We start from the raw sequence: 18,602 nt of genomic DNA, 5'->3' as shown, positions 1-18,602 counted from the left end.
ACCATTTCCCTATTTGACTGCTTGGCTTATTTTAGTTGAATGCATTCAGTTGTTCAACTGTCTAGATATCCCTTTATTTGCTGTATAAATCGGAACTATTGGCATTAGGCCACGTCAAGCAAAAGACACATTGTTGTCCAATATTTTATTTATCAATAGGTTGTTGGGTTTATATGTCCTGCCTTGGTATAGGCTCTGAGATTAAATAGGCAAAGATGTCGCACTCCTATTGCACAGCAATACTGTTGCCTACCCATACTGTCATGCCCTACCAGTCTATGTACTGTATTGATGGGATGTTTTAATCTTTAACAGTGATTTATGCTCTATCTGGAAAAGAAGTGTGTCAGTTCCTGAAAGAGGAAACAATGGCAAATTGTCATGGATCTGTCAGCAGAATATTTGAATTCAACAATGTTTTTCATCAGCTTTTCTCCCAACCTAAATATGGTGGTGTCACGTTCTGACCTTTATTTCCTTTGTTTTGTCATTATTTAGTATGGTCAGGGCGTGAGTTGGGGTGAGTTGGGGTGGGCAGTCTATGTTTGTTTTTCTATGATTTGGGGATTTCTATGTTTCGGCCTAGTATGGTTCTCAATCAGAGGCAGGTGTCATTAGTTGTCTCTGATTGAGAATCATACTTAGGTCTGGGTTGCACTGTTTGTTTGTGGGTGATTGTCCATGTTGATTGCTTGTTTCAGCGCAGTTTGCATTAGCTTCACGGTTGTTATTTTGTTTATTGTTTTTGTATAGGGTTTCAGTGTTCAGTGTTTTCTTTATTAAAATTAATGATGAACACATACAACGCTGCATTTTGGTCCTCCGATCCATCTCGCCTCTCCTCTTCAGATGAAGAGGAGGACAACCGTGACAGGTGGACTGCCTGTGAATTCTGAAATCTTGCAGTGCTGGCTACTCCAAAAAAATGCATGGTCATTTTTTGTATGGCTTTTTCGGGAATATTAACTCATCACTGCCAGATAAGGTGAGGAATATATTCTGCAATGGTTAGGATAATAAAATAAATTGGAAAAATATTCCTATGTCTAATTACGGTATAAGATTCCAATGTCATATTATTTTAGATTCTAAAAATGAAACACAGATTTGCTCTTTTCTCGCTAATGGCAAATGTTTGCATTCTTGTTAATATGTTTTCCTGTTTTTTCTTTTCTTTTAATGAATAAGCTTTTCATCATACCCCCCCCCATTTGCACAAAATACTTGCCAGCTTGCAATACAATATTTCAACCACTAGCAGATGTGCACTAAAGTTTCTCACATGAAGTTTACTTTTTATAAATGCCAACTTTTGTGTGAACTGGTCCACACACATTTTGGGGTATATTTTGTAAGTATGCACAGTTTATAAATGAGGCCCCAGGGGTTTAAATCCTTAGTGGTTTAATAAGTGTGTGAGAATGTTTTTCAGCTCCCAGTGTTTCAACTACAACTGAGAATCTTAATCCTTAATAATAAATGGTCAGCTGGTTTTCATTGTGCCCCAGGCCAGCCCAATAATGAATTCATTTTTTATGAATAAACATCATTGGAGGAGAAGGTCACTTTCCCCTGTCCCCCAGCTGTAAACAAGGTACTGATTGGATGCAGCTGGATCACACCTGGCTAAGCTTATCACATGACTCTTTATGACTCTGTCCCCCATTAATGAATTTGTGTTGAGCTTTAGCTTGAACAACAAGGTTCTTGCTGCAGCCCTCCAGAAGCGGCCATCCCCTATCCCCCCCGATGGCCTCCAAAGCATGTGGGGTGGCGTGTGTGTTTGTGTGTTCAGCAAAGGCATGAAGTGTCTGAGAGGAATGCCCCAGAGTGTGAGAATCTCGCTCTCCCATGCAAGAGTCTCTCCCCAGGACAAAGTGTAAACAAAGATGATTTATTATATTGACACAATAGTCAAGTGACTGCTCTAACAATGGAAATACATGTCCTCAAATATTGAAGGCAGGCGGGAGGAGGCGAGATCAGGTGGGACGATTCTTGCCAATGAGAGGGAAGATACGTGTGTGAACAACAGTTACTAAGTTGTTTTTCTCAGAGTTGCCGCAGTGCCATGTGCATCCACTTATACGGTATCAAGACATTTGTAACAGCCTAAACGTTGATACTTCTATTCGATCAAATAAGCCTCACGTCATCATTGAGCCGATGGCTTGAAAAGTCTCGCTGGAAATTGAGTACAATTTAAAAATGATGCCGGGTCAACTAATATTAACAGTGGTTATAGAGGGTGCAACTGATCAGCACCGTAGGAGTGAATGTCAGTTGGCTTTTCATAGACGTGCATTCAGAGGTCAAGACAGCAAGTGCGTGTGAGAGAGAGAGAGAGAGGATCGAAACACACACAGTAATGTGTGGAATACAGCAATAAGAATGTCAGTTTAATATGCAGTGCAGATCACCTCCTATTACCCTTCTCAGAGTTTTAAGAATTGTGTGTGTTCAATTATTTGTGACATTGTGGCATTTAAAGCATATTGAAGATAGAAGCAATAGGATTTGAAGCAGTAGTGTGTCAACTATTTCAGCACCGTTTCTCGTTGCTCTGAGACAAGCATGAGGACTGGTCTTGATAAATCAATGAGATTTTTATTTTCACTGAATCTCTGTGTGGGTATTGATTAGACTACAATTAGGGTGTGGAAATGTTAGGATTATTTTGCTCTTAGTACTGTAGCCTACTCCCGACTGTTCACGTTGTACAGCGCCATATTTGGTAATACTGCTGTCCCCTAGTTGGAGGGGAGTTGTAGACAATTAAATTACTCCCCAGCTCCTGGGTGATCCTCTCCACCTGCCTGTTGGACTGAGGCCGGTACCCGGATGTGACACTGACCGGATTACAGCTCCATATTTGACACTGACCGGATTACAGCTCCATATTTGGTAATACTGCTGTCCCCTAGTTGGAGGGGAGTTGTAGACAATAAATTACCTCGTTGACCCTCCTGAGGACCTTGAAGGGCCCCACAAACTGGAACCACTCGTCCACTGCAGGGGCCTCGGTCTGGCTTGGAGTCCATAGGCTGGCTGGTATCCCAGGACACACTGGAAGGGAATCAGCATGGTGGAGGAGTGCCAAAAGTAGTTTTGGGAAGGAACCCCTTGTCGGTCCTGGCAGTGACTCCTTAGGAACCTCCCCAGCTCCTGGGTGATCCGCTCCACCTGCCCATTGATCTGAGGCCAGTACCCGGATGTGAGACTGACCGTGGCCTCCAGCTTCTCCATAAAGGCTCTCAATACCCGCAACGTGAATTATTCCTGCTGGAATAGTGCCTCAGTGACCATGAGAGCGGTAGGTAGACCAGAGAGAGAGATACAACGGCAGTATTTAGAATCTGTCAATAACCATAGTGGTAAAACCATCAAAGGGTAAGATCAGTTTTGAAGTCTATGGACAGATGTGACCAAGGCCACTGAGTCACGGGAAGGGGAAGTAGTTCCCTGCTGTAGCGTGGAGGGGAGATTTGGATTGGGCACATACAGAACAAGAGTTGACATATTGAGCAATGGCCTGCGCCAAGGTGCGCCACCAGTACTTGCCCAGGTGGTGATTCTCATCCTCGACCAGGAGATGGTGGGGTTATGACGTTGGAGCCACGGGAGGCCGAGGATGACTTTGTGTATGGGTGCGGTGGTGATGTAGAAGGGAAGGCTTTTCATTGTGCATGGGTCCCACAGTGAGGGTGAGTGCTGCTGTGATGTGTGTAATTGTGCCAGATCCCAATGGTCACGCATCCAGAGCTTGAACCGGAAGAGGAGAGTGGGCAGGAAGTTATGTTCAGGGAGGAGATGAGAGCCTGGTCGATGAAATTCCCTGCGGCACCGGAGTCCACTAGAGCTGTAGAGGCAACACCTGAGGGACAGCCAGCCAGTGAACTGGGAACCAGAAAGGGTTTGGCGGAAAACGATGATAATGGAATTCTCACACCTACACTGGGAGACAGAAGATCACAGAGCCGACCCTCTGCCCTAGTGGACCACAGGTTGTGACACACTGGACAACGCTGAAGCCCCTCCAGGCCCGCAATAGGAACAGCCCCACAGATGTCTCCGGCGACGCCGCTGAGAGGTGTGGCCCCTTCTCCATGTGTTCAGGCTCTGCATCAGGACAGCCAAAGGAGGGAGGCAAGTGGTGAGGTGAAGAAGGTTATCCGAACAGACAGCCATAGCGATGAGTGTGTCCAAGGAAAGGTTGTCATGCCGACATGCCAACTCCGTCTGGATATATTTGCGCAGTCTTCTCCGGGATAGAGTGCAGAGCGCTGGCTCATTCTGGCCGTTGGAGGCTGCCACGGTCCAAAAGGTGAGGGCATACTCCACAGTGGTCTGAACACCCTGCTGGAGCTGGAGAAGTCGCTCACCTCCCTCTCTGCCCTCTGGAGAAAGGTTGAAGACCACCCTGAACAGAGCCATGAATCTCTAATTGTGACCCTGCTCCTCCTCTCCCCCTCCCAGACAGCCGTAGCCCACTCCAAGGCCCGCCCAGTCAGCAGGGAAATGACCTTGGCAATATCGGACCTTTTGGTGGTGGGGGCTCCTGTTTGATAGGCGAAATAGTGGGAACACCAGAGTAAGAAACCATGGCATTTCAATGGTGTACTGACATACTTCTCCGGAAGGGACCGTCGGGCATCACTGACCTGGGTGGATGGCTGGGTAGGCTGGGGGACTGGCTCACTGTGACGACCCGTGTTAGGAGGCCTTCTGATAAGGGTATGGAAAGCCTCGCTGGGTGCGTCGAGGCGGTGAAGAAATTAAAGGACTTCCTCCATGGCAGTACCCAGTTGCGCAAGCTAGTTGTGGTGTTGGGGGAGTAGATTACTCTATTCCTTGACCGTCTGGAAATGGTTTTATCCTCTGATGCTTCCATATTGTGAGGTAGTATTCTGTAATTTATTACTAGCCTGTTCAACCTCTCTTTCATGTCATCTGAGATTCCAAAAGATTGGAGAGCAGCTGCGGTCATCCCCCTCTTCAAAGGGGGGGACACACTTGACCCAAACTGCTACAGACCTATATCTATAGTACAGTCTCCAGTTTCCAAAATTGCAATATGAGCCTTTTGGCTAATAGAGTACAAAGAGAGACAGCTTTCCCTTCGTGGTTATTCCCATCAACTGTACCAAACAGAGCGGTCAATGGGTCTGGGGCTAGAACTCTATCAAAGGCTCTAGATAAATAATCAAAAATGAGAGCCCAGTAAACATGTAATTTAGGACATGTCCAGAATATTATTATATTAACAAGTGCAGGGAGTGAGGAAAATTGACAGGAGGCCTGCTCAATCAAAAGCCATGCAGGCATATCCTTCTGTCTCATCGCAGGTAAGCCTTCCCTCCAGCTAAGAGCCTTAGCTGTCTTGCTAATAATTTATGTGGTTTGTCACCCAGTTCAAAATAATTTTGTTGCGTTCTAGCAAGTAAAGAGTCCACCCGTTTCAAAAGGATGGCATTGTATTCATATTTTAACTTTGATCTTCTCAAGGACTGTATACAAGGAATTCGTCCTAAAAATGTTCTCCTGTTCCCCTAACTCTCTTTCAATTTCTCTCAGCCTAGTATTGGCGCGTTTCTTCCTCTCTGATGTATAAGAAATAATGTAACCTCTAATCACAGCCTTTAGAGATTCCAAAAGGGTGGAGTCGTCAACATCCCCGTGCCGTTAATTCAGAGGAAAAAGGCAATCTGCTCCTTCAAATACTGACAAAAAGCCTCATCTTTCAGCAGGTATGCGTCTAAGCGCCACGGTCGCCCACCTGTCGACATATTGTGGAGTTTCAGCACCATGGACAGACGAGAGTGGTCCGTAATTAGAATAGGGTGATAGGTAACCGACTCAGCTGCTGAAATTAGTTTGACGAGTTTCAGCACCATGGACAGAGGAGAGTGGTCCATAATTAGAATAGGGTGATAGGTAACCGACTCAGCTGCTGAAATTAGTTTGGAGTCCAACAAAAAATAGTCAATTCTGGAATATGATTTATGAACTGATGAAAAGAAAGAGTAATCCCTGTCTGTTAGGTGCGTCAGTCTCCAAATATCGTTATCACTGGCATTTGATTGTTGAAGTGACCTTGATAGCTGTTTATCTAAAAGAGGATCTAACGTACAGTTAAAGTCCCCTCCAACAATAACACTTGTATCGGAGATATTTGGTATGTCCTTAAATACCCTTTGAAAAAATAATGGATCATCGAAGTTGGGTCCATATAAATTGACCAAGGTTACTGGATTCGAATTCAGTGTACCAGCCACAATAATATACCGACCATTAGGATCTGAAATCGAGGATGAGTAAACAAAAGGAATGTTTTTCCTTAATCAGGATTGCTACCCCTCTCGCTTTTGCATCAAAGTTAGACTGGTATATCTGACCGATCCAGCCGACTCGTAGCTTGGCCTGAGCGGAGCGTTTATGAGTTTCTTGAAGAAGCACAATGTCAGCACCCAGTGATTTAAGATGAGAAAAACCTTAGCTCGTTTCACCACATGCCCTAAGCCATTACAGTTCCAGCTGACTATCTTTATTCCACCTGGTCTACTCTGTGCTCTGTCACTATGTGGCATTTCTTATTTTAGAGCAAATTGTTGCTGTCATACAAAACTCAGAAGAAAAACGTCCCGCCGTGCGGGAGCTTGTCATGCCACCTGTACTAATAATGAACGTGAACATAAAACACATACCCCATCCCCCTCCCATCCCTTTACTGAGTGACTTCCCCAAACGAAGCACTCCTTGGCTAACACACAAACCATACAGTGTCTAGACATACAGCTTGAACTAACTCGTCATCTATAGATGCTCTGCATATTCGCTAATATTAAATAACACTTAACACTTAACTCTCACGTTATAGGGGGTGAGTGGCGCTAAAACATGATGTGCCAAACAATGCTATATTAGCCACAACATCTCACCAATCATAAGTCCCAAATTCTGATCTTCTAATCGAAAAGCCATAGTCCGGAAATCCAAACACATTCCTGGCCTGTATTTGGTCATTTAGCCGGCTGACACAGCCGTTCTGTATCTTCAGCCAGGGAGCTTGCTTGTCAAGAACAGATCGGCCTCTTTTGGGTTGTCAAACGTACCTGTTGATCCTTCGACTGTCACCTTAAACCGGGCTGGGAAGAGGAATCCATATCGGATGTTGGCCGCCCTGCATTTGTTGCGTACCTCATCACACTCTTTCCGTTGGTTCCTCACCTCCAAGGTAAGATCTGGGTAGAAAGACACGCTGGCTCCGTTGAAGTTAAGGGGGAACTTTTGACTAGCCAGCTTGAGGATGAGATCCCTGGTCTGGGGATAGTGCAGCCGTACAATGAATGGCCTTGGTGGCCCGCTCTTGGCCGGCTTCGTTGCCTGAGATCTGTGTGTGCGGTCGATCAGGATGGCGTTTTGAAGTGTTCCTGTATCAGCTCCGAGACAAATTCAGTGGGTTTCCCTTTCTCAGTGTCCTCCTGGATGCCACATATTCGGATGTTCTGGCGTCTTGAATGCGACTCAAGCATTTCCAGTCGGGCTTTCAGGGTTTTGTTGTCATTTTTGAACGCTGCGCGCTGTTTCTCTATGTCCTGTAGCCTGGCCTCGTGATCGACTGTCGTCTGCTCAACCTCATGCACCCTTCTCTGAGTTGCCTTCACAGTTTCGGCCAAAGTCCCAATAGTCTTTGAGATATCAGCCAACCTTGTGTCCACCTTCTTGCTTAGTGAGTTTATGGCAGCCAGTATGTCACTTTGCGTAGGCTCTGTGGGGAACTCTTGGAAGCTAGCCTCTTCAGCTAACTCCACGTGGGTTGGCGACGTTGAAATTGGTTCGTTGTCTATCTCATTCAAATTATCTTGTTTAGCGCTTCCTTTTCTGGTGCCTTTTCCCTTTGTCATATTTGTTTGAAGATATAGGTCGTGAGAGGTTAAGATAAATACTCATTTGTTTCAAAATGGAGCGGAGCTCTAGCAAAGGACGTCTACTCCATAGCACGCTCTCTAGCGCCCCTCCCTTAAATACTCATCTAATCAAGATATATGAGTGTTTCTCATTTTCACCGTTTTTAAAATGTTTACAAACATTTGAATGATTTTTCTCCCAGTTTGACATTTCAGAGTATTTTGTGTATCGTTGACAAAAAAAGGACAACTAAATCAATTTGAATCCCACTTTGTAAGACAACAAAATGTGGGAAGAGTACAGGGGTGTGAATACTTTGTGAAGGCACTGTATGTGTGTGTGTGTGTGTACCAGTAGATGGCTGGAATGCTGACTGTGACACAAGATAGGGTTATGTTCCTTCAGCTCCATTTCAGAGGGCAAGACAGTGTGACCACTGACTCTCCTGATGATATATGTCTGGTACTGTTCTAGGGGTGCAGAAGGGCCTCATTCAACCTAGAGGGGCTGACAGGCATTCAGTAGATACGGGTGGGGGGGAAAAGGTTTCTGTCTTTGGCTGAGTAGTAGATAGTGGCTGGTTAATTAAGGTCTAGTGCTAACCTTTTGCAGGTGTTGATTGATTCGGGCATATTCATTGTCTCGGGCCTTCAGCGTTGAAATTACAGCCGCCAGGTAGGCTACTGTAGCACCACCATTAGCGCCGTTGGCAGAAAGCGGATGTTTCAGGGGTATTTTCAACCTAACCTCCGTTTCCCCACCACATCGTCTACGTTAGGTTATTGTAGCAATGGTATGTACATTATGACATGAACACTACGCTAATTGATTTGCATGCCTGAAGTGCCTGCTGGGCAAATGCACTTCCTGTTTGTCTAATTGGCCTCAAGTTCCCAGCTGGTCTTGGAATAAGCTCAAGCACTGCAGGTTACAACCCAATCAAAACGCAGCAATACATGTCTTTCAGTGCTCACTGATTTTCTCCACCATTGATCAATTGCTGTATTCATAAGCCTTTGGGAGACACTCCTCAACCCACGGCTCCTCATTAAAAGCCCACAGGCTCCACCATCACGGCAGGGCATGACGAATGGCACTTACCCATGACATGCTACGTAAACAGAAAGGCCTTCTGTTCCTGCGTCCGCAAACAGGAAATGAGATCACAAAGGAGATCCAAAACAGTGGAGTGTACTATGGGACACACAACAGTAGCACCATTTGTAAACTGGTAGTATTTTTACTAGCCCTCAGGAGCCCAGAAGGAGTGGTTCCCAAAATATTCTTTACCAATTTAGTATATTCATTAATGGGCAAAGTGGATCGAATGAGGTGGCTGTTTTTGACTCTCTTTTCACAGAAAATAAATTGTGTGGTACTTTATGGTCAGAAGTCCATTCAGGGTCATAAAAGGGAGTTTCTTTTCACAGGGTGATCTTTGGAATGGTAGCTGAGTGTTACAAATTAGTAGATTGGGGTCTGCCTCCATAGGATAACGTAATTGTGAACTGACAGTTAGGGCTTGAACCCGCCATGACTGCAACACGGCTTTATTTGACTGTGTGTCTGTCCTCTCTTTCCCTCCACAGAGGAGGTGAACCTTCTAGAAGAACTCTCGCTGCAGGTGTCCAACAGCAGCAATGCCTCCATGTCTCTGGATGCTCTGAGGTGTCCGGTGCTGCAGGTGGGACAGTACTCCACCCTGGCCCTGCCCCTAGCTGAACTCTTCACTGACGGGTAAAACCTTCCCGTTTACGCATGCATGTACACACACACACACACACACACACACACACACACACACACACACACACACACACTTAGACCAACACTGTGTACCGGCTTTGTGTTGTACAGGTTTGCAGATGAGTTCAGCCTATTGATGCAGCTGCGGAGCCCTCAGCTAGACGAACACAGTGTGCTCACCCTGCTCAGCCACGACAGCCACATCCTGCTGCAGCTGCGCATCAGCGCGTACACACTCACCTTCATCGGCACGCAACAGCGCCTCTATGAGTAAGCCTGTCTCTGTCTGTCTGCCCATCTTTGTGTGCGTGTGCGTGTGCGTGTGCGTGTGTGTGTGTGTGTTTTGACTGAGGGTGAAGCGATTTAAGGTCTGTTTTTCCTAAAGCCTAGTGACAGGTTGCTTGCTCCTCTCTTCATAAGCCACTGTGGTTTGAAGCGATACATCACTGTAAGAAAGCCAACAGACTTAGCCCGAAGATGGACAGAGTCGTTTCGTTTACTTTTGTAGGGACTTTTAGAGTGCATGAGATTTATATTTGAAGTGTTACTGTATTTCATTCAACTGTCATGGAAGTTAAACCTTTTTGAGAGAAACTACTATTGCAGGTCCAACATTCACTACACACTTATAGCCAAAACATAACAGTGACATACACTTCCTTCTCAGTAATGTTTGCCATACTGTATGATATTACCGATTGCATTGTTTTGACCGGATTCCCAGGTTCCCGGTCAGTAGTCTGTCTGACGACCAGTGGCACCATGTGGCTGTGAGTGTGTCATCCGCTAGACTGGCGCTGTATGTGGATTGTGCCCTGGTGGAGCGTGTGGACTGGGTGTACCAGGGTATGGGAATCACCCCTGACGGTCTACTCATGGTGGGGGGCATCGTAGAGGGCTTCGAGACACCATATGAGGTAAGTTCTGGACTTACCGTTCCACCTCTTCATTTCCTCTCCTCGCCAGTTCCATTCTCCTTGCCTCTCCCTTTCTCCTCCCCTCTTTTCTCCTTTCCTCTACTCTCTCCAACCCTCTCCCTCTTCACTTCCCCCTCTCCTGCCTGTTTTCATACACACAAGAGGAGGTCTCTGCCTAAATCAATGTGCAATATATCAGCAGCACATTATGCAACATAGGCTATACAGCTATACAGCTTTACCAGCTGCTGTGCTGAGCGTGTCCCTAACGGAGTGTCCTTGGTGTTAAATGGTGGGTTACTTATCATAGTAGAGCCGGTCTGCAGGATGTAGGTACTGTCAAACTTTGTAGCCCAGTAACACGGTGGATCAGCACACTGTATAGGAAACCAATGGTCTAGTTAGCCCCCTACACGGGAGAGGTTTAGGGAGACGGGATGGGGGCTCCTGTAGATCATCTCATCGGCCCCCGCTCCCACCACCATCCCCCCTCCCCAGGACATATGAAGACATCCCTTTGCTGTCCAAGGCAGCAGCCAGTGCCAGTGTTTTTGAAGGATGAGCGTTAGAGCGTACAGTACGAGTGCAGAGCAGCAGGGGGGTGGAGAGGAGAGGAGGACAGGACAGACAGCATCTGGCTTTGTGCTCAGCTCAGCCTAGAGTCCAGATGGATTCTCCATCACCTCGTTTCCCACTGTTGACAGGTCTCTTTGGCGACCCCTCAGAGGATCGAGCTTCCTCTCTCGGAGGTGGTGACAGTCTCTTCCCGCCAGGGTCCTCGGTCCTGGAACTTTAACACCTCCATTCTTCAGTAGAGCACTTAAGGACGACCAGGGGAGGGAAACACCTTCTCCTGTCTGTGTCTTGTGTTTATTGTCAGTCGATCTATTTCCTTTGTCCACAGTTACAGCACAGTGAAGATACTGTAGATGCGGCCTCTGTGAGTGGATAAGGAAGAGTGCTCATCTAGGTGGTATAGTGAGTGAATAAGGAAGAGTGCTCGTCTAGGTGGTATAGTGAGTGGATAAGGAAGAGTGCTCATCTAGGTGGTATAGTGAGTGGATAAGGAAGAGTGCTCGTCTAGGTGGTATAGTGAGTGGATAAGGAAGAGTGCATGTCTAGGTGGTATAGTGAGTGGATAAGGAAGAGTGCTAGTCTAGGTGGTATAGTGAGTGGATAAGGAAGAGTGCTAGTCTAGGTGGTATAGTGAGTGGATAAGGAAGAGTGCATGTCTAGGTGGTATAGTGAGTGGATAAGGAGAGTGCATGTCTAGGTGGTATAGTGAGTGGATAAGGAGAGTGCATGTCTAGGTGGTATAGTGAGTGGATAAGGAAGAGTGCTCATCTAGGTGGTATAGTGAGTGGATAAGGAAGAGTGCTCATCTAGGTGGTATAGTGAGTGGATAAGGAAGAGTGCTCATCTAGGTGGTATAGTGAGTGGATAAGGAAGAGTGCTCATCTAGGTGGTATAGTGAGTGGATAAGGAAGAGTGCTAGTCTAGGTGGTATAGTGAGTGGATAAGGAAGAGTGCTAGTCTAGGTGGTATAGTGAGTGGATAAGGAAGAGTGCTAGTCTAGGTGGTATAGTGAGTGGATAAGGAGAATGCTGGGTGGAAAAGTTAATGCACCATGAAGTTAAGACAGAGAGCCTTAGAGAGCCCAGTGCCCTGCCAGGACCCCCTCCAACACACTCAGACACTCAGACGTTTTCATTTTCATTTCAACATTGGTTCATTTAGTTTAGTCTAAGACACATATTAGTTTAGTCACGGCACATTAGAATCCAAAAAAGACACACGCACACACGCACTCTTTCTCTCTATATATATTTGCCTCCCTCTCATTCTCTCGCGCAGTGCAAGTTTTCAACAGAATTATTGAGTCCATATTTCAAGCGATAAAGTTCTTTGTTTGGTTTGGCTCTCTATTTACAAATTGGATTTTGTCATCATTAACAGTTTGATGCGTAAACTTAAGGAATGTGTGGTCTGAGTCTGTAGCTAACACATAGAAACATTTGCACTTTACACTGAATGCATAATGTTTACATAATTTTTAAAAAATGAATGACCTCTGGTGCTATTTGTCTGCGGCGAACGGCGATTTCCATCTTGCACGCTGCACGCTGAATCACACTTCTTCTTAACATACAGTAGCTTGGGGGCAGTAGAAAACTATCTGGTGTAGATCGATGTCTGTAGATGTTTCTCCAGTCTGTCGGTCATATTTGTCTCAGTGTCTCAGAGGCCCTGACTGAGGAAGGGTCCTCTGGGGATTCTGTCTGCACACGGTGACCTTTTGTGACCTCTGGGGGGTCAGGTTAGTGTGTTTGACGGCTCTGTCTCCACAGGGCCAACTCCGACAGCTGACGTTCCTGATGGGCGACCCCGACGCCGCCCAACACCACTGCACTCTCCACCCAGTCCAGTGTGGGGGGGCTGCCTCCAAGTCCCCCCGTTCACCACGGACCGACCACACTATGGAGGTATGCTGCAGCTCTCAACTCACAGTACCTTCCTCGTAACGTTCACAAATCAAATCAAATTGTATTGGTCACATGCACCAAATACAACCATGCAGAGTTAAAAAGTAAGGCAAATATCTGCAAAATAATAACAATAAAAAGGAAAGAGTAACACAATAAAAACTATAACGAGGAGTACCAGTACCGAGTCCATGTGCATGTGGTAGCACCGAGTGCATGTGGTAGCACCGAGTGCATGTGGTAGTACCGAGTGCATGTGGTAGTACCGAGTGCATGTGGTAGTACCGAGTGCATGTGGTAGTACCGAGTGCATGTGGTAGTACCGAGTGCATGTGGTAGTACCGAGTGCATGTGGTAGTACCGAGTGCATGTGGTAGTACCGAGTGCATGTGCATGGGCATGTGGTAGTACCGAGTCCATGTGCATGGGCATGAGGTAGGACCGAGTCCATGTGCATGAGGTAGTACCGAGTCCATGTGCATGGGTATGAGGTAGACCGAGTCCATGTCCATGTGCATGAGGTAGGACCGAGTCCATGTGCATGAGGTAGGACCGAGTCCAGTGCATGTGCATGAGGTAGGACCGAGTCCATGTGCATGGGGCGGTACCGAGTGCATGAGGCGGTACCGAGTCCATGTGCATGGGTATGAGGCGGTGCCGAGTCAGTGCAAAACAATGAAGATGAATAAATAAATAATAAAGGGGGTCAAAGTAAATTTTTTGGGCAGCCATTTGGGTTTGGCCCCAGTGATGTACTGCACTACCATCTGTAGCGCCTTGCAGTCAAATGCAGAGCAGTTACCATTCCAAGCAGTGATGCATCCAGTCAAGATGCTCTCAATGGTGCAGCTGTATAACTTTTTGAGGATCTGAGGGCCCATGCCAAATCTTTTCAGCCTCCTGAGGGGGACGAGGCATTGTCATGACCTTCATGACTGTGTTGGTGTGTTTGGACCACGACAGGTCTTTAGTGATGTGGACACTGAGGAGCTTGGAGCTCTTGACCCGCTCTACTACAGCCCCATCAATGTGAATGGGGGCGTGTTTGTCCCTCCGTTTCCTGTTGTCCACGATAAGATCATTTGTCTTGCCCACGTTGAGAGAGAGGTTGTCCTGGCACCACACTGCCAGGTCTCTGAACTCCTGCCTATAGGCTGTCTCATCATGTTTTTTGATCAGGCCTACAACGTAATGATTTTGTTGGAGTCGTGTGCGGCCATGCAGTCGTGAGTGAACAGGGAGTACAGGATGGGACTGAGCACACGCCCCCGTGTTGAGGTTCAGTGTGGCGAATGGGTTGTTGCCTACCCTCACCACCTGGGGGCAGCCAGTCAGGAAGTCCAGGATCCAGTTGCAGAGGGAGGTGTTCAGTCCCAGGGTTGTTAACTTAGTGAGCTTGGAGGGCACTATGGTGTTGAATACTGAGCTGTAGTCAATGAGTGTGTTCTTTTTGTCCCAGTGGGATAAGGATGTGTGGAGTGCAATAGAGATTGTGTCATCTGTGAATCTGAGGCGGTATGAGAATTGGAGGGTCCAAGGTTTCTGGGATAATGGTGTTGATATGAGCCATGACCAGCTTTTCAAAACATTTCATGACTACAGATGTGAGTGCAATGGGGCGGTAGTCATTTTGACAGGTTTCCGTGGCAAACTTAGGCACTGGGACTATGGTGGTTTTCTTGAAACATGTAGGTATTACAGATTGGGTCAGAGAGAGTTTGAAAATGTCAAGTTGATCAGTGCATGCTCTGCATCCTGGTAATCTGTCTGCGGCCTTGTGAATGTTAACCTGTTTAAAGGTCCTACATTGGTTACGGAGAGCGTGATCATACAGTTGTCCGGAACAACTGGTGCTCTCAATCATGGTTCAGTGTTGCTTGCCTCGAAGCGAGCATAGAAGGCTTGTTTCACTGGGAAGCTTTACAAGCCCTTCCACATCCGATGAGCGTCAGAGCTGGTGAAGTTGGATTCAATCTTAGTCCTGTATTGACGCTTTGCTTGTTTGCTGGTTCGTCAGAGGGCGTAGCAGGATTTCTTATAAGCGTCCGGATTAGTGTCTTGCTCTGTGAAAGTGGCAGCTCTAGCCTTTAGCTCAATGCAGATGTTGCCTGTAATTCATGGCTTCTGGTTTGGTCACTGTGGAGGCAACGTCGTGAATGTACTTATATATTATCCATGTCCTTGTTCTACCATGAATAGTATAGTATATTACAGTTCTTAATGTTCTGTTGATGGGAACGTCTCAAGCGGTGCTCGTCCAGTGTGTTTACCTGCATTTGCACATTCGCCAATAGAACAGAGGCTATTATCCCAAAATCTATTTCTCAACACTTTTACGGTGTTAGTTTCATCAGGTGTTACACAATATGATATAAAACACAGGAAAAACATAATTTTGACTGCACTGGGCCTTAAGCAACATAAAGGGAGGGAGAGGGGAACGCTTAGGAAAGATTGAGGTAATGTTGATGGTAGAAGTACTGTAGTGTGCTGGAGTTAAAGGGGGCCAGGTGTCTCTCAGAGGGCTGAGTGCAGACACACAGACTCCAGGAGTTAAGACCATGTCGAAAGTCTCCCTGTACATCACCCTGTGATAATATCAAACGAGGATCAACAAGTGGCACTCCTTCTGTGGTTTGATCCAGTTAATTAATTAAATTTCTCTTGAGTGGTTGTGTCCCAAATGGCACCCTATTCCCTGTCGTGGACAACCTTTGACCGGGTGCAATTTGAGACGTTGCCAGGGTGTTTCCTTGTTCATTAGTTTTCCAGTGTACTGTTTAAATGTTCTCTCTTTCCACCCAGGAGCTCCTGCTGTCCTCAAATGACCTGGAAGACCTGTTAGAGCGATCCAAGGATTCCTCTTTCTTGGATGTGGAGGTGGGGGAGACTGTGAGTATGATGCTCTATCCTAAATCCAGCCAAATGTATTTAAACCTTTATTTAACCAGGAAAATACCCTTGAGGGTAGAAAACGTTCTTGTAAACGGGGACCTGGCAAATGCACTATGCTGTTTTACCTGCCACGATTTAGAGAGAAACAGCCCTGTGTCTGGATTCACAGATGTGGGGCTTCTCTTGGGCTTGGCTTGGCACAGGATGCACTTTGTTGCATTACCGTGACACATGCTGCTGGTTTAATCAAGGCACTGGCCAGCAGTATAGGCTACACAGTGTAGATTTTAGAATAGGCCACAACATTAGCAGCAGCCACAGCCAGACCTGCCCTGGTTTTTCATTTTGTCCCCTTATAAACACGACTGTTCTGTTTTCTTCCATCATAGACAGGGAGGACTGTGGTTAATTAGCATTGTGGGTCTGAGGCTCCAACCAGCCCTGCTTGACATTGGCTGACCTCTGTCTGTGTGTGCACATGTGCATGCATGCGTGCCTGCTTGCGTTTTAAGACTATAGGCACACTGAAAGCATTATAGGCACACTGAAAGCATTATACACTGAGTGAACAAAACATTAGGAACACCCTCCTAATATTGAGTTGCATCCCCCCTTTTTGACTTCAGAACATCCTCAGTTGACTCCAATGTTTCCCATAATTATGTCAAGTTGGCTGGATGTCCATGGGGTGGTGGACCATTCTTGATACACACGGGAAACTGTTGAGCGTGAAAAAGCCAGCAGTGTTGCTGTTCTTGCCACAAACTGTTGTGCCTGGCACCTACTACTATACCCTGTTCAAAGGCACTTCAATATATTTGTCTTGCCCATTCACCTGAATGGAACACATACACAATCCATGTCTCAATTGTCTCAAGGCTAATCAATTATTATTTAACCTGTTTCCTCCCCTTCATCTACACTGGTTTTAAGTGGATTTAACAAGTGACATCAATAAGGGATCATAGCTTTCACCTGTCAGTCCGTCAAGGAAAGAGTAGGTGTTCATAATGTTTTGTACACTGTGTACGCTTTATGATGAATAAAAAATGCATCAGGGGGGAATATTAAAATGTGCATATATGGGAACACAAGGAGATCTTATCTCAACAATACATCCTACATACATAAATTGCCTAAATCATTTTCACTTGGATCCTTGGAATTACAGTATATCACAACTATGTCAGATCTTAATTTGACCCATTTCGATGCAGGAGACAAATAATCTTGCAGCAGAAGGATTTGAATGAATATTTAGATTTGCCACCAAGGGGCAGCTGGAAGTAGTGTTTATATGATATACAATGCAGTACCGTATCTACATTGTACCTTAAGCTGAATATAAATACAACAGATTCGGTTCCAACAGCCCCAGAAACAACTCATTGGAAAGCCCCACCCCATGGCCCAACTACCAATTCAGACCACTCCAATGGTAGTCCCGACAGCGCGCAAAAAAAAGGGGCAGGGCCCGGGGGCATGACTCTTAAATATAGGATGGTATCTGTGATTTGGCTATGCATACTGTAAGCCTGTTATATGGACTGGAATTAGGCACCTCTTTCAAACCATGAAGCTGGGAGAGAACACGTGGTGGTTCATTGATTTGTGCAGGACAGTGATTTAATAGGCTAATAAGTACTACCCACATAAATACTAGCCACATGAAAACAATACTATGGCAGGAATACTGTAGTGTTTTGCAGATTGATGTAGGTGGGTCTGGGCAGGGGAGGTGTTGTGAATTTGTGTGTGTCTATGTTGTTGTGTATGTTTATAAATACAATCGTACCAAAATAAATACTGTAGTATTGGCTTAGTATTTAGTTTACTATAGTATAAATAATGTAGTAAAAGAGAGTAGTATGTACTATAGTAATTACTGTAGTGTTTATGCAGACTGTAGTATTTTTGCTCACTGTAGTTTTTACTCTAGTGTTTTTGCAGACTGTAGCACAGTATAGTTTGCTGTACCCTGTAGGTAGGTAGGACTTGGTTCAGAACTAAGAGTTCAGAGCTTTTGCTCTTTTCTATACCCTGTAGGAAACAATATGGTCTGTACTTGGCAATATGGTCTATACTTGGGTCAGCATCAGCCAGGGGACCAGGAACCACCGGCCTGAGAAGGGAGACGAAGGTGAGATACGGTAGTCACTGGGTAGCTGTAACCTATACGTCACCTCGAACTACAAACTGGGGACTCAGCTTCTTGCAGGGCAGGTGGAGTGGTAGGTTCCTGATGGAGAGCCAGGCGCGGTCACCAACACGGACACCTCACTGCGGTGGCGATCCACCTGCTCTTTCTGGCGACAGACTGCATGCTGGAGCCTCACATAAGCATCACGCCAAACCTGCGTGCCGGAACCAGTCATCCACCGCAGGGGCCTCAGTCTGGCTAGGAGCCAGGGCCGGCTGATAACCCAGGACACACGAAGGGAGTAAGCCTGGTGGAGGAGACGATGCCCTCCGGAAAGCCATAATGCCGGAAGACCTCCTGGAACAGTGCCTCAGGAGACCAGAGAGAGGAATAAACCGGAATGATTTAGAAACTCTGTCCACAACCACAAGAATGGTGGTGAAACCATCAGAGAGGAGAGCGGTAACAAAGTCAATGGACAGATGAGACCAGGGACGCTGAGGCACGGGAAGG

The 18,602-nt window shown here is 46.2% G+C and overlaps 1 protein-coding gene across 1 annotated transcript in view; it reads left to right on the top strand.

The window, feature by feature from the left end:
- The window catches only part of LOC124006610 (collagen alpha-1(XI) chain-like), a 67,109-nt gene extending 48,715 nt beyond the window's left edge, over positions 1-18,394 (top strand). Inside the window, exons 2-8 of the mRNA XM_046316663.1 lie at positions 9,498-9,645; positions 9,766-9,924; positions 10,379-10,571; positions 12,920-13,054; positions 15,860-15,946; positions 17,996-18,089; positions 18,321-18,394. Coding sequence (XP_046172619.1) covers positions 9,498-9,645; positions 9,766-9,924; positions 10,379-10,571; positions 12,920-13,054; positions 15,860-15,946; positions 17,996-18,089; positions 18,321-18,394 — 890 coding nt within the window. The remainder of the gene's footprint in view (positions 1-9,497; positions 9,646-9,765; positions 9,925-10,378; positions 10,572-12,919; positions 13,055-15,859; positions 15,947-17,995; positions 18,090-18,320) is intronic.
- The last annotated feature ends 208 nt before the right edge of the window (positions 18,395-18,602 follow it).

This window comes from Oncorhynchus gorbuscha, linkage group LG20 (assembly GCF_021184085.1).
Source record: "Oncorhynchus gorbuscha isolate QuinsamMale2020 ecotype Even-year linkage group LG20, OgorEven_v1.0, whole genome shotgun sequence".
NCBI lineage: Eukaryota > Metazoa > Chordata > Actinopteri > Salmoniformes > Salmonidae > Oncorhynchus > Oncorhynchus gorbuscha.
The sequence above is the reverse complement of the archived record's forward strand: the minus strand, read 5'-3'. Positions and strand labels throughout refer to the sequence as shown.